We start from the raw sequence: 26,246 nt of genomic DNA on the forward strand, positions 1-26,246 counted from the left end.
CTATGCTCATCAGAGCATGATGATTACAGGGATGTAATCACGAATATTGCTATGGATGCGCTTGCCTTAGAGGGTTAGTGACCAAGAATTTGTATGAGGTCATGTAGTTTTCTTTAAATCTACAGTGGTTCTAAACTTTGAAATTGTCAGAGATACCATGTTATGTTTAGGGGACTGCAAAGCAATATACTTACAAGTAACTGCTGTCTGGCTAAATACACGTTATGTATTGAACCAGTAATCGTAATATTGCCCTTGTGGAGTGAAGGAATATTTGGATCACTGTCGTCTGCTACCATGATTTGCGTTGATGTGTTTCTCATAATTGCCTTCAAGTTTCGACAGTTGTGCCCTAGAATTATGGAGCGATGTTGGGGAGACACCTCCAAACTCATTTGGATTCGTACTTGACTCTGGAATAGAAGGTTTTAGACTTGAGTTAAAATTTTCAGAGATTCAAAATATATTCAGTATTAGCAATGTTTGTATACAAACAATACACACAGGTAGAGTGTTCATGGAATGTTAATATATGGGTTTACAAAATATAAAAATTCAAACTAAGGTCCATTTCAGACATACATAAGCATCTCAAAAAATTAAGAACATTAGGACAATGCATAAGCAAGAAATTATAAAAAGTTCTAGAAGCAAGATGGCATGGTCCTCATCAAAAGTTAGATTCCATTTATTCTGAAAACAATCCTATGGCCAGTTTAATCTTCAGTACTCAGACCTTTATGTAATGTATTCAAAGCTCATAATGTTGCCCCTCCATTTTTTCCACTCTGAAACCTAAAGCCTCCTTTTCCTCTTGTGTTGCAAAATTTCATTTATTTTGTGGGCCAAAAAATTGCACAAGTGAAATTCCACCCTGAACAAAAGTGTATGTTAATAAGATTAGAAGTCTCCACTGAACTGAGAGTGAGCTAGGATTGTTCTGCTTGTAAGAGCAACCGAATAGTACACAACCAAAGATGAATATGGTGTCCGAGTGTTGCTCGGGCTCCCTGATTTGCTGCTATACACAGTGCCTGAGCAATGCTCAGGATTGGTTTTCTTAACTAATAATTCTCATAATCTAATAATGCTGGAAATATGAGGCGTGAACAAAAAGTTTCAGTTTGAGGGCATTGCTGCAGGAGATATGCAATGTAGCACAACTCCGATGTGGGTATAAAAGCACGGACATGTAGGCATAGGGATTAGTGTGGCAGCTGTGTTGTGTCAAGGTGCATGCATTAAATGTGGCCATGTGAACTATTTCGATGTTATCACCAAACGCGTCCAAACAGGACCAATGCTGTTATTCTGTTCTTGGCTGCCGAACGACAAAGACCGGTGGACATCCATCAGAGAATGAAGACTGTATGGGGCAGTATGTCTGTCAAAAACTACCGGTGCACTAAGTTCCGTGCGGGTCGCGTTTCGACACAAGACGCCAGTTGATCTGGAAGGCCAGCCTCATCCATTCTTAAACTTTTTAATCGCCCCTTATACATCTGTCTCATTTGTAGTAGACATGAATGACAGTGTTTCAGTTCCTTATACTGTTAGATTGGACCACCATTCCTGCCGAATAGAATACGAACATTTTGTAGAGTAGCGAACACGTGTTCCATGCACTCCCCCACCCTCGTCACACACACTCTTTTCTACAATAGAGTCACTGTGTCTTTATTCTCTGAGTGATAGTGCAACAGAAACCCCTTTAAAATGGAATTCATGATCCAAACTGGATGACAGGGATTATGATTATGCTCTCTACTTCTCCCTAATTCTCTATAATGCAAGTAAAGATACATAACCAATTATGATAATATTCCTCTATGTTTACTCAAATGTTTTGAACTTTTCACACAATGCCAAAATTTTCTTTATTGTACTGTAGAAAAAGGCTTAACTTCAGCAATCACATTTTTCTTTGTAATAATGTAAGTTTTAGATGTGAATATGAAAAAAAAAAAAAAAATCATGCATGATTTGAAATCAATGGAAAAAATAAGCTCAAAAAAGTGAAATATATTGTCTCCTCCCCTCCTTTCATATTTTAGTGCCTAAAATAAAAACCAAATAAGTTCAGTGCTGAGATATAATTCTAGTTTAGGATGCAGAAAGAATAATTAATTTAGCTCAAAAAGTGTTGAAGTGTTAAAGCCTCAAAATATAGCTAAAATGCTCAGTATACAGCAGTTAACATATTACAAATTTGGGGTATCCATAAAATTCCTCTAGGGTTTTGAAGATAAATATTTTAATGAAATAAAAAATTGAAGGATAATGTGTTACACGTGGTTTGAAAGGTCAAGTTTTTTAAAAAATTTAAAAATACAATTTAGTGCATGCCCCATTTTTGACATGGCATACATCCAAGATCGACCTCATGCCACGTCCTGGCTAGCATGTCTGGGGTGATGGTTGCCACAGAAGGGTTAACCATAGCTAGCTAGCAAGCAGCATTAGTCAACTCAAATTAGATCATAACAATAGCATCCATGCATCAACATTTTTATGCACGCCGTGAGTGCTGGGGAATGTAACCTTTAAGTGACCGAGCAGTGGCCTGTCCCTATCAGAGCAGTGCAATGGCGGTGCCACAACAGAAGGCTCACTGTGTTATATAGTTCATGGAAAATGGACCAGTTGTAACTGTACAGAGGAACATTTGATTAAAGTATTGTGGAGATGCACCTACGGACAAAAATATTTGTTTTGAAACAAAATTCACCAGGTAGGCTGCGTGCCCAAAGTCATTGTGGAAAGAATCTGCACTTCATGTCTATGAAACACTAAAGAATGATTGTCACGATTCAGTCTTCAGCTGGAGATACAGAAATAAGGTGATGCACATAAGGTTTTGTCTAACTGCATACAAGCCATGCTGGCCAGAACATGGCAAAAGGTCTTACCATTTGGATGTATGCCATACCACAAATAGGGCACATATTGAACAGCACTAAATTCAGACTCCTTGGCTGAATGGTCAGCGTTGAGGTCTTTGGTTCAGAGGGTCCCGGGTTCAATTCCTGGCTGGGTCAGGGATTTTAATCGCGTCTGATCAATTCTTCTGGCTCGGGCACTGCATGTTTGTGTTTGTCCGAATACTACTTCATATTCAGACAACACACTACGCTACGAACCACCACATAAACACGCAATAGTGATTACATCCCTTCATATAGGGTTGGCGTCAGGATGGGCATCCAGCCATAAAACAGGGCCAAATCCACTAGTGCGACAAAGTTTGCACGCACGATCCCACTGATGTGGGAAATGTGGTAGAAGATTGAACTGCACTAAATGGTAAAGAAAACTTTACAATATTACCTTTCCAACTTTTTTTTTTTTTTTTTCCATGGAATTGCTTGTTGTACTCTGTTTGTTGATGTTGTTGTATAATTATGTTAACTTTATTATTACACTACTGTAAGTGACCATTGCCACCGGGGTATTTCCCATTTGCGATGTATTTGATAATAATAATAATAATAATAATAATAATAATAATAATAATAATAATAATAATAATAATAATAATAATAATAACGTATAACACATTATCCCTTGTATAAAACATTATCCTTCAATTTTGATTTCATTAAAGTATTTATCTTCAAAATCCCAGAGTTCTTTTATGGATACTCTGTACAGGCCTATCAGTGTTCAATGTGTTGAGACATGCGAGTGAACAATAACTTAACTCTGGGGGAACCTGTCCTTAATGACCAACAGAGGAGAGCTATCTAGATGAGGCAGTTCTTGTATATATTTCTGAAGGAACAAGACATGGTTTCTGAATGAGTTTGCAAGCATAGAGCTTACATCTATATCTCAGAGTACTGAAGATCAAATGACAATGCCAATTTGCACTTTTACTGAATGAAATTTAATCACAATAATACCAACTCAAAGAAACAGATAAGGAAGGTCTTAATGCATTTGTTTTTGCTGATGTTGCCATTTAGGGAGGAACAGAGAGATGTTCAGAAGAGTATCTTTGGAACACTAAGTTTAAAGAATGTAAGTTAACTGTGAGCAAGGACAAAACAGTGGTAATGAAAGTTAACAGGATGAACACCTTGTAACCTCACCCTCGAGGGATAGAAAATTGAATATGTGAATACCTTTAAATGTCTGGGGAGTACAATATCAAACAACGGAAGTGCCAAGAATGAAGTGTTTAACAAAGTGCCAAAAGGATCCGACTTCTTCCATCAAGTACGGAACATAGTATGGGACAAGGGAGTTCTTCAGAGGGCTAAACAGACCCTGTTTAAGACTCATCTCCTGCCCATAATGACGTATAGTCTGGAGAGTTACGTCGTGCATAAAAGAGAACCAAGTCAACTGCAAGCTGTTGAAATGAAGTTTCTTAGATCAGCTGTACAGAAAACAAGGACAGAGTTAGGAATGATCAGATACGAAGAGACCTGCAGGTCAACCTGACCATGAAAGAAAGGTTGAGTGTTGCAAGGCAGAAGTTGCTAGGACACGTTAAGCGGATGCAGGTGACTAACACCAAGGAACTATTTTAAAAAGATCGTTCCAGAACGAAGATTAATTGGACACTAGAAAATGGAGTTAGATCAGATAAGACCTAGAGAAGCGAGGAGGAGCATGGGATGCCGTAGAGAGAACAGAAGCATACCAGGACCATAATAAATGGAGGCATATCGTTCTTAAACATCCTACCTGGCTCGCTGGAAGGAATTCTTGATGATGATGATGATGATGATTACCATGAACCTGATCTTATGGAAATGTATATAAAAGTACAAGTTCCATAACAAAATCAACTTTATACTAAATTTAAGTTGGAAATGCTAGAACAGATGGTTTTCATTATGAAATTGAATCGGACAGGTATTCTAAGTCGTTTGATGTCTAGTTGGTTATTCTTGTAATTAACACATCTTCTGCATGTAATATATGTAGTAAATACAGCCTATTAAGTTTAAAAGCCCATTTTAAGTTAATTGCTTACCGCCAGGACATCACACATATGGCTGATCAACAGCATTGTGGCTTCCTTGACTTTTGTAACATCTTTCTCACTACCCTTTATCACCACCTGGGTGCCATGGAGTTTTGCTTGTGTTCGGAACTTCACCTGTACATTATACCTCTCCTGAATCTCCTGCAGGTAGAGGGAATTAGAATCGGGAGGTTGTTGCATTGAGCCCACTATTGGGAGGTCGAAGCTGAATACTAGTGGAGTTAGAGCCTGAAAATGAGAAAAAAATTATATGGGGAACAATTGTGTCATTTATCACAAAGACGTATGTTGTTACAAATGAAAGGAAAGATTTAAACCAAGACATAGGTTACAATGAATGGACCAAATTAAGAACAGGCAAAAGGAGTGTGCTAGGCTGGAACATTGAGATGAATAAGGAGTAGAGAAAAGAGAGACATGCAGAGAAACATTTCTTCGTCTTATTGTGTCTAGATAAGGGAAACAAAAATCCTTCAATTCATTTAACACTAATTCTATGAGGATACTATTTCTACGTATAGGCTTGAGAAGCTGCAAACTATTAGCTCTAGAGATTTCTTATCTTTGTTGCACATCGCAACCCAAATTACCATCTTAAAAAAAAAAAAAAAGGAAAGAATGAAACTCCACTATGATTGTCAATGGTAAATAGTTACATTGATGTTTTAAAACAGCTGTACTTATGTAATTAACTCCTAGTACCTTTACCAGCCATTGTGATTAATTTCTTCTAAGATCATGCTGAATAACAGTGTATGCTGCCACCACAATAGTCTGCAAAGACATCCACCTCTGTCAAAACTGTCCAGAAAACCATCAATTTTGTTCAATAAAGTTTGTGGCTTGCAGTAAGTTTCCACAAGCAATGCACGCAGCACATGCATTGCATCGCATCTTTTCTAACCCAATGACAAGCTGCATGTTACAAATAGCAACTTTGTTTCCACTCGCTTACATGTTACCCATTGCTGCATGTAATAGAATTTGGCCTGAAGGGTTTTAGGGCAACTTTGGTGGTACTAACATCTCTGCTCAGGAAAACCTTGTTATTGGTACCCACACGAATGGTGGAATTTATATTTAGACTGATCAAACCACCACTTATTTTTTGAAATTTATATATTTGGCTTGTCCCTTTCAGTGTTATTCCTTTGGGATTCAGACCATTATCTTCAGATATCTTAACTACCTTCATGTGTCTTTCGGTTTCAGAGTTCTTGATTGCATACCAAAAAACAAACACATTACAGTTGTCACTTGTTTAAAAGCAGACACCCCAAACGCTGCATATTTACCCAAGGCTCTTCCATAAATTCTCCTCATTAAGATTTTGCTAGTATGAGATACAAGGCTGATTGTGCAGTAGCGTCTGCACTTTCTTGGATACTGTACTGGAATAATTAAGTTGTTCTTAAATTCAGCAATTACTTGGCCTGTATCATATGTTGCATAATACATCCACGGTATCGCCTACCTTTCGTAAGAGGTGATTACTGACCCGACAATATTAGGTTTACGAGGCCTGGAGTGTCTCATTTTCACACCCTTCTTTTATTGATGCCTTCATTTTTGGAAAGATTGGATCCCTCCCTTTTTCTTCTCTGATTAGTTTTATTAGAGGATGGTTGCCAGTTTTACTTCCTCTTAAAACAATAGTCACCACCACCTGTTTGTTCCATTTCCATTATTTATAATTGAGCACAATATTACTTTTGTTCTTCCAGGATACCAGCCTGTGTTAACATATTAAAAAATAAACTATTCTTTGATAGCCCTTGTCAAGATGAAGTGACAAACTGGTGGGCACCTGTAACTTTATTGTTGCGAGAAGTGGTTATGATGAGGGATGGCAAGCAGCTAATCCCCACAATGTGTGAGAAATTAGTCATACAGACCTCTTTCTGACTCAAACTACTACCCCAAACATAAATGGGCAATGAGTGAGCCAATAGGTTGTGCTGGTTAGGTCTGTACCAGAGCAAAGTGGAGTATCTGTTACCAGCTTAACGAGCTAACGGATAAAGCAAAACTGACTCAAATCTCCTCCAGAATCTGAGAAGAAACAGAATTATCCACTTGAGAAAAAAGCATTCCTTCTACACATCCTATCAATTATGGATGGGAATGAGAGATTTAAAGTGTCACAATATCAGGACTGATTTCAAAACAACAAAGAAAATATTCCAGCAGTTGTGGTCAGCTAAGGTCCCTCTCCAGCACAGATGAGTACCTTGTTAAGTTTGTATCATGACCACCAAATGCAGTATAAAATTTAGGCTGAAAAAGCATCATTGTCCTCTCATACAACTAGAAAACTTTGCAGGGTGGAGTATATTCTCTTATCAGTCATCAAATGAAATTAAAGAAAACCACAGCTTTGGTTACCAATCTTCAGCATTATGCTTGTATCTACCAAGAAGCTGTGGAGACAATGAAACATGACAACTAATCCAACAGGAAAAAGAGAGGATCTACTGATAAGCAGAGATTCGTAACCATTGCTTGCTACCAGATGACAGAAAAATGACCATACTGAGTCTCGCTATGAGAGTTGTGGAAACATCAATCAGAGAGGTAAATTAGATGCTGGTGCCACCACCTAGTCCTCTCATTACTATAAAAGTTCTAGTACCTACCAGTCCATGTCATTTTGTCTTGACAAGGGCTACCAGAGCATTGTTATAGACATATTTAAAGTGACAGCACAGCCTAATGACCTGGAAACACATCAAAGCTTGTCAATTGACACTGGCCGTGAAAGCATGCACTAGTATAATACTGACCAGTACCTACTCGCATATCTCTTTCACAGCTACGGTAGCGGTGGTTGGGAATTAGAAGTGTGTGTGTGGGGGGGGGGGGGGGGGGAGTGGGTGCAAAGGAAAAAAAAAATTAAAAAAATAAAAAAAATGTACAGGCAACAAAAAGTTCTCCGGGTTTATGAGGTATAGTGAGGGGGACAAGCAAAGCATGATCATACAATTAATCATCATTTAGTATTTAACCTACACACTAAGAAACTATCATAACCTGCACTAAAGAGACACTGCTAGACTAATGAATTTGCTCAGCAAGTTGGTGAATTTTACCTCAGTGTCCATGACCTTGGAAGAATAATGTACCCCTGCTACCCTTCCTTACAGCACATGCATAATCTTCACAACTTGCTGTGGTGCTATACAGATCGGTTAGCTGCGACAAATGACATTTCGTGCGTATTTCCACTAATAAGTTTGTTAATTATTCAAGAAGTCCACCTCTGTGGTGTAGTGGTTAGTGTGGTTAGCTGCCACCCCCTGTTGCCCGGGTTAGATTCCCGGCTCTGCCACAAAATTCAAAAAGTAGTACAAGCACTGGAATAGGGTTCACTCACCCATCCTCGAAGTGGTTTTCCACTTCTCCTCCAAGCAAACGCCGGGATGGTACCTACCTTAAGACCACGGCCGCTTCCTTCCCTTTTCCTTATCTATCCCTTCCCATCTTCCCATCCCTCTGCAAGGCCCCTGTTCAGCATAGCAGGTGAGGCCGAGTGGGAGAGGTACTGGTCCTCCTTCCCAGCTGTACCCTGACCCAAAGTCTCACGCTGCAGGACAATGCCATTGGGGCAGTAGAGCTGGAATCCCTCGCTGAGTCCGAGGGGAAAACCAACCCTGCAGGGTAAACGGCTTAACAAAGAAAGAATAATTAAAGAAAATAAAGGAAAGAATTAGCCTTTGGGAGTGGCAACCCCATTGTAATAATAGCCTACATATGGTATGGTACTAGGAAACCAAAGTACGAGGGCAAGAGAGCAAGAGGAAGACCTAGAACAAGGTGGATTGAAGTGGCATAAGAAGACTAAATTTATACTGGGACAAAGTCACGGAAGAGGAATGGTGAAAGGAAAAAGGAAGATGGAGAGGTGCCAAAAATACCTCGACCCGACAGGAGCTGCATAAGGGAAATGATAATAGGAAAGAATTACCTGATAAGACAACATGACTTGTCCAATTTGCATTAAAAAAAAAATAAAAAATCCTAGTTTCAGCCAGCTAAAATGGTATAAAAATGTAATGTTTTCTCCACAAAGTGTGTGGGGGGGGGGGGGGGACTGCCACTACTGGATAGCTATAGGGTAGTTTTTGAAAATGCAAACATATTCTACAATATTCTAGTCAACAGGCTTTGGAAGCATCTTTCTGAAAACTTGAAATGGAATTGTAACTATACATGTAAGCAAAAACTTTGATATCATCAAGAAAGGTAAACATGTAATTACAACATACAAAAGTGATCTGTATTTTTAACCAGTACATACCCTTATGCTCTCCCTTGCCTTCTCCAAGCCTGGCAATGAACCAGATATAGATACCTGGTTACTCTTCTCTGTAACGCTATTGCGGTTAGAGTCAGGGAAGTGGATGTGTGAGCCTGTGTCTTCCATTACTTTTCTTATCGAGACCCCTCCTTTGCCAATAATGTGGGAGTGATGAACATAACTCACGTCCATCTTCAGTGTCACACGGTTGCTCTGCAACAATTGTCACCAAAGATAAATTAAGAATTTTACACATTTGTTTCTTATTCACTTAAGATACAGCACTACAACAGAACATAAACAGATTCTTATCCTTAATTTCTGTACCTTTATACCTTTTGAGGTCCTAAGATTAAAAATCATGGCAACTTTGTTCAAAATTTTCATAAATTAATTTCCTTTCCAATTGATTACATTTATTCACATTGTAATGTATAATGAAGAAACTGATATTCAAAAGAGCAGATCTTTAGGTTCACCCCTGCAAGATTGGGACATTCGAGTTTCACGCCTTTACCATCTTGTCCGCGCCACAGTCATAATGTAATGAAGGTCTTCTTTTGGATTTATACACATCTCCACATAAGTGATTGGTCCAGATCTGATTTCATTTGGAGCAAATGTCTCAAAGGTTGAACAAAACAAAATACCTTCTCATAATTTACAACACTTCAGAACACACTGGCTGGATAAAGAATCTCCTTTCATGAATTTACCTGTCATTCAGGTTGAAGTTAATAGCCACTGTACAAAGCAGGTGTGTCCAGAGAAGTCCAACCTAGCTTTTTCTTAAATATTTTCAACGGACTTGGATATTTATCTAACATTTCCTTTCATAATTTATTCGTACTATAAATTAATATTTGACCAATCTGTTCTCTTGAATTCCAACTTCATCTTCATTTTATGATCTACTGTACAGTACACTACACTACAATAACTTAGACTACGTTCAGATGTATCCTAATTACAATACCGGTACCAAATGTCGCTACTAAGCACAAACAGAAATGAAATTTGCACGAACTACTGTACTCAAAGATTACGGTACCAAAAAAGCTAAATGCTTAGATAGATTATTATTCGTACTACGCTCTAATAGATACACACAAATATAGCAGGGATGATATGGCGCTATCTAAATATACTGTATCTACACTACAATTTTCAGCTGAAGTGTGGTTATATGAACTTTTACCGCTGGTGGATTAGTATTATTTTCCTTACTAAGCGGGATGGAGAATAAAAGTGTCCTTAAATGCTGAGAATAAGAGGTTGTCTACAATAATTTCTGTCAAAACCACGTCGGGGGCTTTAAGTGCAATATTATTGTGATATAGGAATTTGATTATTAACTTTTACTCGATGAATAAACGAAGGTGGAAAGTACAAAGTATACAGGGAACTAAGACTACAAATTGTCGGAATAATGGATCAGCTGATTTTGTATTTATTTACACAACTACCATGTGCATGTAGCAACAATCGTCAACAATCCAGAAAACTTAAGTACCGTAATTATCAAGTGAAATTACCATGTATTCTCTTTAACTTCTCTTTAAATCAATTATTATAGGCGTATAGTGTTATTTAATGTAATACATTATTACCTTCGTGGTAGTTTGAACGGATATCTATACGAAATATCAGAAAAGTTGCGGCGGAAACCCACATTCTTTCAAAAATAACTACTGTACTTCTATTGATGATAGAAACTCTGCACTATGTTGGTCTAAGTTTGGAATAATCCTCTGCAATACAAATACTGTGTTGTATGTTGTAGAGTTATCAATATCAATCACTCTTCATCTACTGACTAAGAAATGGTTACAGGCCCCTCACAAGCCATGCCCCCGTCTGGTTGGTCGTTATTGCCGCCACTGCAGATAGCTACGCGACACAAACTGCACAGCCACTTGCTCAGTAGAGAGTCATTAAATAGTTATTCATACCTAATCTTAAAAAATAAAGTACAGTATGTTGGCCTCTTACTACTAGTTCCTTCTTTCCAACCTGCACCCTTACATCTTTGGCTGGTGAGTGTTACAGAAACATGAAAGTTTTCAAATCAAAATACACAGTTAAAAAAATTAGGGTAATATGTTTTTTAACGTCTGGTATGTGAACGTTAATTTGGTAGATGGGGTTCCAATGGTTGTGCAGCATACCTTGAGGCCGTTGCTAATCAGGGTACCTTACGTCAAATCAAAGTTATACTCCATCTGTAGGCGTAGCCATGCATTAAACTGTCAGGTGACCCCTCAAAACAAAGTGAATAGCGGTGCGTCCGTGTGTCGTGAGGTACACAGACTACTGCGGTCATTTGAGCATGTACATCAACCAGCACATCCGATGAGACATCTTAACGAGGTTCAAGTTGCAAGGGCCATCCCTTTGATCCAGGAAGGATGGACTTTTCGTCGTGTTGCTGTGGATCTCATTGCCTCTCCGTCAGTTATTTAACGCTTGTGGAATCACTACAATGAGATAGGCCAGTTCACAAGGAGGGTTGGGACAAAGTCGTGGATGCATGACAGCCCCACAGGATGACCCATATTTGACCATCTCTGCGTTTCGGCTTTGTTCAGCAACTGCCAGAGAACTGCAACAAGACCACAGCTGGGTCACTGGAGTCATGGTGTCTGACCAAATATCAAGGAACAGATTAAGAGAAGCGTCCTTATGACTCAGACATCCTGTTCGAGTGCTCAGTTTAATGCAGCAACATCGCGCAGCTCACCTTCTGTTTGCCCGTACCCACGTCAACTGGCAACTTCGCTAATGAAGACCTGTGGTGTTCACAGATGAGTCCAGATTTCCCCTGACACAGAGTGATGGACGTCAACGTGTATGGAGACCCCGTGGTGAGCAGTACATGCCAAATGTTGTCCAGGAAGGTGACAGATTCGGACAAGGTTCTGTGATGTGGGGTGGCATCAGTATTGATGGCCGTACGGTTGTCGTCTGTGGTAATCTTACCGCTGCGGGGTACATCGAGCAGATAGTGCTACAGCATGCGTTGGTTGCTGCATACGGTGTTGGCTCTGAATTCGTACTCATTCACGACAATGCCAGGGCTCATGTACTGTGGATTACCAGAGCTATCTTGTGAGAACTGGACATTCAAGGGACGGAATGGCCAGCAGTGAGTCCCGACCTTAATCCCATCGAGCATGTGTGGGAAAGGCATGACAGAATTGTTTGTGGGCATCCTGTTCCACCACACACTCTCTAAGACCTTGAGCGGGCTCTCATTGAAGAATGGGATCTGATACCGCAATGTAACCTTGGTCGACTTACACGGAGCATGCCACGTAGGTGCCAAGCTGTGATAAATACTTATGAAGGACATACACCATACTGAACCTCTCCAATTGTGATAAAAATTCACCCTGGAGGACTTGTCACTGTTTTTGCCTCTGTTTCGACATTTCCATTTGTGTTCTGGAAATGAACGCAAATCCATCGATGTTCTTTTGTATACTTCAACGGTAAAGAATAAAGGTTTAGTTGGTAATATACCTGGGTGTGTGGTATTGTTTTGTGGAGCATGGCATACGTTCAAAAACATGTTCCCCTAATTTTTTTGAACTGTGTGGTTTCGAGCTGTCAGTGGAGAGTTGGCATCGAATGACATAAGTAGGAGAATAAGCTTGAGAGGAGCTTTTAAAAGTAGGGAAGATCATAACAAAGATAAAGTTGGAATTCAAGAGGACAAATTGGGGCAAATATTCATTTATAGGACAAGGAGCAAGGGATTGGAATAAATTATGAAGGGAAATGTTCGATAAATTTTCAAGTTCTCAAAGAACGTTTAAGAAAAAGCTGGGTAAACAACAGACAGGGAATCTGACACCTGGGGGACAACCCTAAATGCAGGTCAGTGATGATAACTGATTTATTGATATCCCATTATCTGCCGAATGCAAGCTCACAGCTGTGCGACCTTACACGCAAGGGGAACTCGGTTGGTGATTAATTCTTCTAGCTTTAGGACTGGTTGTTTGTGTTTGACTTACCACAGAATGAATCACCACAGAAACACACTATAGTAAATAGATCCTTCTACATAGAGTTTGCATCAGGAAAGGCATCCGGTCATAAAAATGGACTAAATATATATAAAATGCCGACCTCAAGTAGTAGGCAAAATAACAGGAAGAAGAATAATACGGTACTTAAAAGTTAAGTCTTATAAAATATTAAATATGAGGAACCAGGCATTCATTTTTCCCTTTTTTATTTAGTGACTATACCTTCTCTTTAAACAATCGCAAACGAACCAGTTACCTTGGGACTAGGACAATGTTTTACCTTGCAAGTCGCTCAGTTTGGAAATAATGAAGGCATTGACAAATGAGAGGGAAGGGAAGGGAAGGGAAGGGAAGGAAGATGTATGTTTCCCTACACCATGGATTCTGAAGAGAACAAGAAATGAACAAGAGAGATCGGATAGGAAAGAAGGAAGTGAGGAGACTTGGGTAAGTAGAGGAATGCCGGGCTGATCCCAGACCCCTAGTCACTATCTTTCGCTGGGCTGGGTAGCTCTGGTGGTAGAGCGCTGTCCTTCTGATCTCAGGTTGGCAGGTTCGATCCCCGGCTCACTCAGGTGGTATTTGAGAGTGATCAAAATACGCCAGCCTCGTGTCTGCAGATTTACTGGCACGTAAAAGAACTCCTGCAGGACAAAATTCCAGCACCTCGGCGTCTCCGGAAATCTTCAAAAGTAGCAAGTGAAATTTAAAAACATTCACCATCCTTCGAGCCCAAGTTGCGAGTCTCTGAAGTCATCCCTTTAACTCACGTCCCACAATATGCGGAGGATACTGTGGATATATATCCAAGATTCTTACACAAATAGAGAATTCATTAGACGTATTTCATCAAGATAACGCACGCCTGGTATAGCCTCCGTGACTCAGGTGGCAGCCTCTCATCGCTGGGTTCCGTGATTCAAATCTCAGTCACTCCATGTGTGATTTGTGCTGGACAAAGTGGAGGCGGGACAGGTACTCTAGTAGTCCTCCCACCCCCACTCATCTATTATTCCAACAATATTCTCCAGTATCATTTCATTTCATCTGTCAGCCATTTATCGTTGCCCCAGAGGAGTGCGACAGTCTTCGGCAGTCGGCACAGTTCCCATTCTCGCCGCTAGATGGAGGCTTCATTCAATATATTCCCGACCTGGTCGAATGACGTAACAGGCTGTGGATTTTCAAGGCATGCCTGGTGGCCATGATGCTTAAGGCGTCAAATCCATACCGTCTGACACCATGGTTAGCTGGTTTGAGTCCCTTTGGAGAAAAGGTGGTGGTATAGGCTACAGTTTATAATCACTAAGATTGCGTGCCAAAAGCCTGGGTTTTATAGCAAGCCTCTCCGGAGTGTTCATATGGGTATCCGTCCGTCAGACGACCCCTTGGGTGTTATTCGACAAAAGTGGGCTATGTGCAGACATCTGGTTTCTCCCTCTTCATCTCACAACCAGATGGGCAGGCCTCTCATGGGCGTCAACTATACAAAGACCTTCACCAGGCCTCTCCAAAGGCCAGACGACAACAGATGAGGTAAGGAAATCCCATATTGCGGGGGAGAGAGGAATGGTGGAATACATCCGCGGTATCCCTTGCCTGTCGTCCTCCTCAATCCTCGACAGGACATAGCGGCGTTCATGTTTTTACTGTCCCGAGTTTCTGGCGGTCTGTCGCTATAAACGTTGCCTAGTGAAGAAATTTCCCCCACCAGAGGCTGCAGCTCGTCCACCCATCTGATTGGATGTATTGCTTAATTCTTAACAAATGGATGTATTTCTGGCGACCTCTTTGCCATTAATCACCACAAGCTTTTCCAGAGTGCCTGTTCTGGCTGAGTGTCTGAAGTGCTGGGGTGGGGTGGGGGTAAGCCTGGCCGATCCGCTCGAGAAGCCTGTCGTAAGCGGTGACTAAAAGGGGTGTTAACCAGGGGCTCTCATCTTGAGAGCGCATGGGTAGCCGACCACGATGCCCCCTAGCTGAGGATAGCATAGTTTCTACTTAATTGTTCATCTTTCCTATCAGACTTCTCTTGATCAACTCTTTGTTCACTTTCGACCTGCACATTGTTAGGTTCGAGAGGTCTACGGAGTATCATTTTCACACCCTTCGAAGCCCTTTTCTTTTACCGATATCCTCATTTTTTGAAAGACCGGAACACCTTCGTAAGCGGTGATTCCTCTCTGAAATGGGCGTATGGCTTTTAGTGCCGGGAGTGTCCTATGACATGTTCGGCTCGCCAGGTGCAGGGCTTTTGATTCGACCCCCGAAGGCGACCTGCGCGTCGTGATGAAGATGAAATGAAGCCGACATATACACCCAGTCCCCGTGACAGCGAAATGGTTAAAATTCCCGACCCTGCCGGGAATCGAACCCGGGACCCCTGTGAGCAAAGGCCAGCACGCTAACCCTTTTGCTGTGGAGCCGGGCCCTCTGATTAGTGTTAAGAGAGGATAATTGCCCTGTTGTACTCCTCTTAAAACAATCACCACCACCATGATCAACATAAGGAAGTTCGTACATGCGCACTTGAAATGTTTAAATCACGTAATATTTGATCTGAGAATTATGCTACGACAGTAAACTGAGGATATTAGACCTGATGACAGTGATTTGGGGTGAGAGTGAACATGCAGTACAAATGGTTAATAAGAGAAGACTGAACCATAAAAGCAAGTAAAGACAAGAGTAGAACAATGGTGGTGACAAGGAAACAAAGGGGTGGAACAGGCATAACGAAGTTTCACAATGAACCTCTGGAAGTAATTGACACCTTCAAGTACTTGGGATGTGAAGCGTCACAATATATAACACAAGGGCTCACTAACAGGTTGCCAATTGCAGGAGGATTTTACCAGATCATAAGGGATATAGTATTATAGGAAAATGTTCAATACGATGCAAATAGGTGTTATACGAGACCTATTCTGCCCCTTTCTGACGTACAGACCAGAAACAAGGATTGCAATATCCGGAGAGGAAAGCAGGATCCAGAGAGTGGAAATAAGTTCCACTGAAGCACGCTCGGTAATGCTAAGAAAGATCGTGTGAGGAACACAGAAATACGGGAAAGACTGAGGATACAGAAGTTACAAAACAGAAATGGGACCAGTAGACTGATGTGGTTTGGCCACGTTGGCAAGATGGAAATAACGAGAATCCCTAGAGCGATGATTGGATAGAAGGTGGCCGAAGTAGAGAAAGCACTGGAGAACAGAGGTGTGAACTGACCCAGAGTGTTCAGAAAAGAATTGTGGAAGAACAAGCAGGGGTCTATTATCCCACCTACCTGCCAGAGAGTGTGAGACAGAGGATTCGGAAGAAGAGCAAAGAAGTTAGGATGCACATAATGCCAGTACTGATAATTATAGGTTTAACAATCTTTTACATGATCGAAGAAACGAGGTATCTAATTTTACGACATTAATACAGTGGAACATTAATTCCAATTACATAGGCTATATGGTTTGTGTTTTGAGACCACTGCCACCACAGAAGAAGACGATATTTAGCCCCAGCAAAAAGGTTTTGTTTTGTTTTTGCTATTGGTTTAACGTCGCACTAACACAAAGGTTTTCGGCGATGGAAGGATGCGATAGGGCTATGATTGGGAAGGTAGCGGCCGTGGCGTTAAGGTACAGCCCAACATTTGCCTGGTGTGAAAATGAGAAACAGAGGAAAACCGTCTTCAGGGCTGCCGACGTGACGGTGGGATTCGAACCCACCATCTCCCGAATACAAATTCACAACTAAGCGACCCTAATCGCATGGCCACCTCTATCGGTAAAAAAGAGAAGAAAAAACAACAGTTCAGCAAATTTGGATCTCTTGTGTTACTCGAGACATATGCAGTAGCGGCGATTGGGAATTACAAGTGGAGGGAGGTGGGGAGGGGTGCACAAAAATGTATAGACAACAAAAAGTACCCGGGTCTGAGGGATATAGCGCGCGGGGGTTAGACATCTAAACTGAAACAATTAGGTATAACATGGCAAGTTTTTTTATGCTTTCTGAGCGAATTTCGATAGAGACGTCAAGGTTGACAGTCTACCAATTTAAGTGCGGTAATAATAGTACTATACAATACAGCTCTCACCAAAGGAACAATAATTACGCATGTATTACAATTAAATGGTAGTACGGCGTGATAATACAATTAAAGTCATTTCGTATTTTACTACACAATAACAAAGTAGACACTAGAAACTAGATAGAACTGAACAGATACATTGGCTGAGTAAAAAAATGGAATGGCGTATGGCTTTTAGTGCCGGGAGTGTCTTAGGACATGTTCGGCTCGCCAGGGGCAGGTCTTTTGATTTGACACCCGTAGGCGACCTGCGCGTCGTGATTGCCCGAGTGAGGCTGCCAGACTAACGAATGCGCGCGGCATTGGCGAAATTATACCCTTGCTATCCTTAGTCGCATAACTACTACGACTACTAAAACGTTTTCATTTCTCCCCTGAAGGGGGAGGTGGCTTCTTAGACGGTAACTCCCCGTCTCTCAAGCCAGATTTGTTACGGTGAAGGAGATGCTCGCAGAAAGTGAGGGTTGGCGACCGTGGCCTATATTAGGAACACTCTCGGCATTCGCTTTAGTATTAAAGAAGTATTAAAATTTACCTATGATAACAATGACATTTACAGTAAGATACAAAAGTTGAAAACTAGAAAAGCAGCTGAAATTGATAAGAGTTCTGGGGATATACTAAAGGCAGTGGGTTGGGATATAGTATCATATCTGAAATACTTATTTGATTGATTGGTTGAAGGGGCTATACCAAATGAAAGGAGAGTTGCTATAGTAGCCCCTGTGTATAAAGGAAAGGGTGATAGGCATAAAGCTGAAAATTACAGGCCAGTCAATTTGACATGCATTGTATGTAAGCTTTGGGAAGGCATTCTTTCTGATTATATTAGACATGTTTGCGAAATTAGTAACTGGTTTGATAGAAGGCAGTTTGGGTTTAGGAAAGGTTATTCGACTGAAGCTCAGCTTGTAGGATTTCAGCAAGATATAGCAGATATCCTAGATTCAGGAGGCCAAATGGACAGTATTGCGATTAACCTATCTAAGGCATTTGATAGGGCAGATCATGGAAGACTACTGGCAAAAATGAGTGCAATTGGACTTGACAAAAGAGTGACTAAATGGGTGGCTATATTTCTAGAAAACGAACTCAAAGAATTAGAGTAGGCGAAGCTTTATCTGACCCTGTAATAATTAAGAGGGGAATTCCTCAAGGCAGTATTATTGGACCTTTATATTTTCATATATATGTATCAACTAGCAAGATACCCGTGCTTCGCTACGGGATTATACTGAAATTTATAATCGAATGCTTATTGTTTTAGATATATAATCCGCCAAAATTCGCGATCTGACTCGTTTTCTAATAGATTACGGCAAGTTTCGTCCCATTTTTCTATCTTTCTTTCCAGCAATCGATTTCGTACTTCCCGGGCTAGGTCCTGGTATTCCACCCGGTCAGTTGGGTCCCTAAATCTGTGCCATCTTTTCCTATAAGCAGTTTTAATATGGATCAAATCCTTCAGGAGACCCAGCGTGGTGTCGTCTTGGGTGCCTTAGCGGTACTAAACTCGCGGCCGGATTGCATTCTTAGTCATTACCTGTACAGGCGTTGCCTACGAGATAAGTAAAGGCCTCTGCATGCGCGGTCTTTTCAAGTACTAAATTGGCAGAGTAGCAGTAGTTCAAATAGAGCCGCCAGATGTCAGGCTAGCCCTCCATTCCTCACCACGGTTCGAATTGGCATTTTCGAGAATAACTTACACATAGAAGCACATTATAAAGAAAACACATTGCGTTTTGACTAGAAAAGTGATACGACGTTTAGTAACGAAAAATAAATGTATCACACAGTAATTCAAGAAGAGCTCATACGAGTCAGATCGTACAGTTGCGACTGGAAAGTAGGGCCATACTAGCAAGGTGACCTGAGAGGTGTCTGTTTTTTTTCTTCATGTCTGTATCTACCTTTCTATTCTCACCTTCTTAAATTTAATTCTTCTTACTGTCTAGCCTACCTCAGTGCCTCGGGTAGTTAACCCTGTGGGTGGGGCGGTAGAATATCGGCCATGGTAGCCCCTGCCTGTAATAAGAGGCGACTAAAAGTGGCCCCAGGGGCTCTAAACTTGAGAGCGTGGGTTGGCGACCACGAGGATTTTAGCTGAGTCCTGGCATTGCTTCCACTCACTTATGCCACCTCGTCACTTTCGTCCACCGGTATCCTACGCGTATTCGACCTCCCTTGATCAACTCTTGTTCTTTTTGTCCTCGACTGTATTAGAGTATTCGAGACCTAGGGCGTCTTTCATTTTCACGACCTTCGTGGCCCTTGTCTTTCTTAGACCGACACCTTTATTTTTCGAAGTGACGGATCCGTTCCATTTTTCACTCTGATTAGTGTTATATAGAGGATGGTTGCCCAGTTGTACTTCCTCTTAAAACAATCACCACCACCATCACCACTCTCTTCGCTCCACTTGTACGTCGTTTGAAACATTTGTATTTGCCTGCGAGAATGCATTTCCATAGCTTCTTTTCTTGGGCAGCTTACGCGTTTTATTATGAAATACGATGATACCCTGAAAGAAGTGTTGGAATTGAATTTGGAAGAAAGCGTGTGGTTTTAGCAGAAACGCTAAAGCACGTGCTTTCAAAATGGCCACTACATACTATACTTTTCGAGGAAGGTTGCCACATGCTATTTTTCTCGTCACACCGACGTGATATAATTTTGACCCATTTTTCTCGTCATTCTGTATTTGCTGGGAACTTGTGGAAAGAAATTCCGCTACCTTTGTGAAATTTACTTTTGCAGAATGGTTCATAGCAAAAAACAATTGTTGAGGACGCGCAATAGACATCCTGTGAATAGAATGTTCACAATAAATATTCTTTTCTTTCTTCTTTTTCTACCGCTTTTTCCCACAGTTGTGGGGACGCGGGTGCCAATTGTATCGCACATGCGGATCCGACCTTGTTTTACGGCCGGATTCCGTTCTTATCGCCAACCTTGTATGGAGGTATGTGATTACTATTACGTGTTTCTGTGATGGTTTTGAGTGTAGTATGTTGTATGAAGAGGAAAGTGTTGGGACAAACATAAACACCCAGACGCCGAACCAGAAGAATTTAACATGAAATGCGCGATTAAAATCCCCGACTCACACGGGAATCGAACTCGGGACCCTCTGAACCGAATGCCTCAACTCTGACAATTCAGCCAAGGAATCGGACGTTTACAATAAATACTCCCTCGGCGGTAAGTACAGAACCTCGTATATATTTATAACTATTACTTTATCTTAAACTTACATTTATATAGAAAGTATATACTCCCTACAAGCTGAATACACAAATCAACACCTTACATAATTATTTTTAAGGTCTACCTGATCTAAAAACTCACTAACTTAACATTTTGCTGCACAATTTCTATATACGTCAGTGTTAAACAGTGGAGGACTAACACGAAGTCTAGCGGCGACTCTGGAACTAGAATGTATTTCACGCTGTGTAAGCTGCCATGCGGAGGCCTTTTACTGATCACGTAGGCAACGGTACAGGGCCCGTTTCCAGCGCGGTCCGCACATTTGACAACGGTCCAGAATATTATTATTATTATTATTATTATTATTATTATTATTATTATTATTATTATTATTATTATTATTATATGTCTGGACCCCACAGCAAGATGCAAGACCACTACTTGGCGGTAAATTACATCTGCTGCCATTGTCATTGTTGACAATGTGACCCGCACCATTGTCGCGCGTAGGCAAGTGTGCGGGATTTCTGGCGATACCAATGATTTGTTAGATTTTGTATGTTAGGTGTTACATTTAAGTTAAAGTGGCAGTTAGTTACAGCCAAAGGGACCTCTGGTCCTACTTGTAATTAACTTTAAATAAATATATTTCTATTTCCTATTGGGATTTACAGAAAACAAAAAATACGTGTTCCTTTATTTTTAAAGGAGATTCTAAATACCAATTTTTACATCTGTAAACTTTAAAAGTTTTGAGATATACACTCATTTTAAAATTTCAGCCCCCTTTTCACCCCCTTAACGAAGGAATATCCAAAAATCCTCTCTTAGCGAGCACCTACATCTTAATATGAATATATCGCCAAAATTTCATTTCTTTATGTCCAGTAGTTTTGGCTCGGCGATGATGAATCAGTCAGTCAGTCAGTCAGGACAGGTTATTTTATATATATAGATGACTAGCAAGATACCCGTGCTTCGCTACGGTATTATACTGAAATTTATAATTGAATGCTCATTGTTTTAGATATATAATCCGCCGAAATTCGCGATCTGACTCGTTTTCTAATAGATTACGGCAAGTTTCTTCCCATTTTTCAATCTTTCTTTCCAGCAATCGATTTCATACTTCCCGGGCTAGGTCCAGATATTCTACCCGGTCATTTGGGTCCCTGAATCTTTGCCGTATTTTCCTATAAGCATTTTAATATGGATCAAATCCTTCAGGAGATCCGGCGTGGTGTCGTCTTGGGTGCCTTGGCGGTACTGAACCCGCGGCCGGACTACATTCTTAGTCATTACCCGTCCAGGACCGGTTTCCAGCGTGGTCCGCACATTTGACAACGGTCCAGAATATTATTATTATTATTATTATTATTATTATTATTATTATTATTATTATTATTATTATTATTATTATTATAGACTAGCTGATGTACCCGTGCTTCGCTACGGGATTCTCAGAAAGACTGACTTGGTGGTTTTCCTAACTGAATTCAACATAGGTCATTACAAAAACGTCAGTAGGAACGTAGCGATTGAAAGGAATGTTATCATATAAAATACTCGATCAAATGAAAAAAAAAATACCGCACACTTTCTCACTTTCAACGAACAGTACTACGGTGCCGACCTAAGAGTCCAAAGTTACAGAGCTGGAATAACCAGGTCGCAGACTGCCGTGAACATTCCTTTGTCATTATTCCGTTAAATATGCACACGACTCATTCCAATCAGTGGCTCAGAGTAGGGATTGTATAGCTCGAATACTATGATGAACCACTGTGTTACGTACCAGATATATCAGAAAATGTATGAACCAGAGGAATGGCAAGCTAAAGAAGAAAGTTATCTTACACCCCAGCTACTTCCCACCAATATACAGGCAGGCTGTTACAGTTGGTACGACCAGGCGAGTTGGCCGTGTGGTTACGGGCGCGCAGCTGTGAGCTTGCATCCGGGAGATAGTGGATTCGAACCCCACTGCCGGCAACCCTGAAGACGGTATTCGGGAGATAGTGGCTTCGAGCCCCACTGTCGGCAGCCCTGACGATGGTTTTCCGTGGTTTCCCATTTTCACACCGGGCAAATGCCGGGACTGTAACTTAATTAAAGCCACGGCCGCTTCCTTCCACTTCCTAGACCTTTCCTATCCCATCGTCGCCTTAAGACATATGTGTCGGTGCGACGTTAAGCAAAAAAAGAAAGAGATGGTATTCCGTGGTTTCCCATTTTCACACCAGTCGCACCAGGCTGTACCTTAAAGCCAAGGCCGCTTCCTTCACACCACTATTCTTTTCCTATCCCATCGTCGCCATAAGAACTACCTGTGTCGGTGCGACGTCAAGCAAATTTAAAAAAAAAACCTCGGTACGCTGCAGTAATCCTATCTATCGGGGATGAGAGGAAACAGAAGACAAAAAGCACATCACAACAAACAATGGTCAATGTAATGTTATTGTTGATAAAGTTTATGAGCTTTCTATATTGCAGGCTTTCACATTAGTTTTCTTTCGACTCTGTGATATTAGGGTGTCTTACAAAATTATTTATATCGTAGAGTGTAGTTCCTTATTCTCAGACTTTACATACCGATTTTTCACTAAATTCTGTTTACCCATTTTCTCGTGACTCGGCGCTGATTTGGACTTAGTAACAAAAATCCAAATTCATGAATATCTCCGATTATATGCGGTACGGTAACAATGTATAAGACATAAGTGATCGGAAATTTAATAACTTCTTACGTAACTACTACTAACTTACGACATAACTAAAGTTATGTTAGTTATGTAGTATCGATACGACCACTAATAACATAAATAACTTATTTGAGAATTACATTTCAGGCCTTCCCCTAAACTACCATTTCACTCAGCGTGATTAAAATAATTTATAGCCTAAATTGTAGCGGTTCATCACCCGACTTTACATTCCGATTTTCATTAAATTCTCTTCAGCCGCTTTCTCGTGATGCGTATACATACATACATACATACATACAGACAGACATTACGGAAAAGTAAAAAATGCATTTTCTTGTTACTGTGGACATGACCGATACAGAAATACCATTCATTTCAAATTCTGAGCAATGTATAGACAAAACTCATTTTATATATATAGATGTTCTGGACCCCACAGCAAGATGCAAGACCGCTACTTCGCGGTAAATCACATCCGCTGCCAGTGTCATTGTTACAATGGGACCAGCACCAATGTCGCGCGTAGGCAAGTGTGCGGGATTTATGGCGATACCAATGACATACTTCCGTGGATTATTGACCGTATTATAGAGGTGAACAATTTGACGGTCCATCTCATTCCTATCGCTTATTTCAAATGTGTTTAAATTTTTATTTATATGCCAGGAGAATCTACTGTAATCTAAGAACGTTCTCCGAAGGAAAAGATGGCTGTTGAAAACGAACCCAGGAAATATTAAAAATGATCGGCTTATGATCAGAATAAGTACATCGAAAATACATAGCCTGTTTCCAGTCATTCGACAGGGTCAGGAATGGAATGAATAAAGCCCCATCTAGCGGCGACAATAGGATTTGTGCCGGCTACCGAAGCACTCGTCTGGGATGATCGATGAATGACAAATGAAATGAAATATTGGACAGTGTTGCTGGAATGAATGATGACAGGGAAAACCGGAGTATCCGGAGAAAAACCTGTCCCGCCTCTGTTTTGTTCAGCACGAATATCACATGGAGTGACCGGGATTTGAACCACGGAACCCAGCTGTGAGAGGCCGGCGCGCTGCCGCCTGAGCAACGGAGGCTCCTTATAAGTACATTATGGAGAGTAAAATCAATTGGTCTCACCTCCTTTTACACCCCACCGCCGTTAAGTTTATTTACACCCCCCCCCCACCAAAAAAATTAAAAGAAGGCGTGTTTCTTTATGTTTAAAGGAGAATCCAAACACCAATGTTCATGTCTTACCTTCAGTTTTGAGATAAAAGTATCCATATAAAAAATAATTCACTTTTTTCACTTCCTTTCACAATTCTCTCCCCCCCACCCTTCCGTAAGTTAATTTTCCGGCAAAAAATACTCGTTTCTTTAATAGTAAAGGATCTTCTAAATAGCAGTTATCACGACACTAACTTCTTCAGTTTTTGATTTATGTGTCCTCATGAAAGGAATTCAACTCCTCTTTACTCCCGCCCCCCAAGATTGTTTCCCCCAAAAAACGCGATTTTCTTTGTTTTTTGAAGGAGATTCAAATACCAAATTTCACGTCCGTAACAACTTTAGTTTTTATTAGATGTATGTATTCTCATACAATTAAGTCAATTTTTAAATTTTTCAACCCTCCCTCCCCCCCTTCATTAGATTTTCCGAGAATACATGTTTCTTTACTTTTAGAGCAGATTCCAAAAGTCAAATTTTACGTCTGTAATATCTTCATTTTTGAGATATCAGTAGCCTAATTAAAAGAAGTCAACGCCATTTTCAGTCACTTTAACCCCCCCCCCCCTCCTTCCACCCAAGTGGTATTTCCGAAAACTAAAAATACACGTTTCTTTATTTTTAAGAGATAAAAAATACTATTTCACTTCTGTAACATGTTAAGTTTTTTGATATATACTGTAGAAATTCTCATTTTAAAATTTCGCCCCTTTTTAGATCCCCTTAAGTGGAGTTTCCAAAAACAAATCACCAATCTTTCTTTACATTTATAGGAGATTCCAAATACCCACTTTTTACGTCTGTAACATTTTACGTTTCTCAGATATTCTGTAGATATAGCCTTTCAAAAAATTCACCCCAATTTGTCACTCTTGTTTAACCGCCATTAATTGGATTTTCCAAAAACAAAAAGATATGCGTTTCTTTATTTTTAAAGGAGATCCCATATACACATTTTCAGTTCTGTAATATCTTCAGTTTCTGAGATATATTTATCCTCATGAAAGGCATTCAACCCATTATTCACCCTTTTACACCTCTCCTATTGGGATTTACAGAAAATAAAAAATACGTGTTCCTGTACTTTAAAGGAGATTCTAAATACCAACGTTTTACATCTGTAACTTTTAAAGTTTTAAGATGTAGACACACTCATTTTTTAAATTAACCCCCTTTTTACCCCCCCCCATTATTTGGATTTTCCAAAAACGAAAAAATACCTGTTTCTTTATTTTTAAAGTAGATCCCAAATACCAATTTTCAGGTCTGTAATATCTTCAGGTTCTGAAATATAAGTAGCCTCATTAAAGGCATTCAACCGCTTTTTCACCCTTTTCCACCCCTCCCATTGGGATTTTCCGAAAACAAAAAAATACGCGTTTCCTTATTTTTAAAGACGATTCTAAATACCAATCTTTACATTTGTAAACTTTAAAAGTTTTGAGATATAGATACACTCATTTTAAAATTTCACCCCCCTTTTCACCCCCTTAGCGACGGAATATCACAAAATCCTCTCTTAGCGAGCACCTACATCTTAATATGAATATATCCCCAAAATTTCATTTCTTTATGTCCAGTAGTTTTGGCTCGGCGATGATGAGTCAGTCAGTCAGTCAGTCAGTCAGGATATGTGTAAAGAAGTGGAATCAGAGATAAGGCTGTTTGCAGATGTTATTCTGTACAGAGTAATAAA

At 40.4% G+C, this 26,246-nt stretch overlaps 1 protein-coding gene across 1 annotated transcript in view; it reads right to left on the reverse strand.

The window, feature by feature from the left end:
• BicC (protein bicaudal C) overlaps nt 1–26,246 on the reverse strand; it is a 345,922-nt gene that overhangs the window by 123,970 nt on the left and 195,706 nt on the right. The window contains exons 5-7 of the mRNA XM_067138510.2: nt 9,294–9,506; nt 4,985–5,224; nt 195–413 (exon numbers count right to left, since the gene is read on the reverse strand). Coding sequence (XP_066994611.1) covers nt 195–413; nt 4,985–5,224; nt 9,294–9,506 — 672 coding nt within the window. The remainder of the gene's footprint in view (nt 1–194; nt 414–4,984; nt 5,225–9,293; nt 9,507–26,246) is intronic.

Source organism: Anabrus simplex, chromosome 1 (genome assembly GCF_040414725.1).
Source record: "Anabrus simplex isolate iqAnaSimp1 chromosome 1, ASM4041472v1, whole genome shotgun sequence".
In the NCBI taxonomy this organism is placed as follows: domain Eukaryota; kingdom Metazoa; phylum Arthropoda; class Insecta; order Orthoptera; family Tettigoniidae; genus Anabrus; species Anabrus simplex.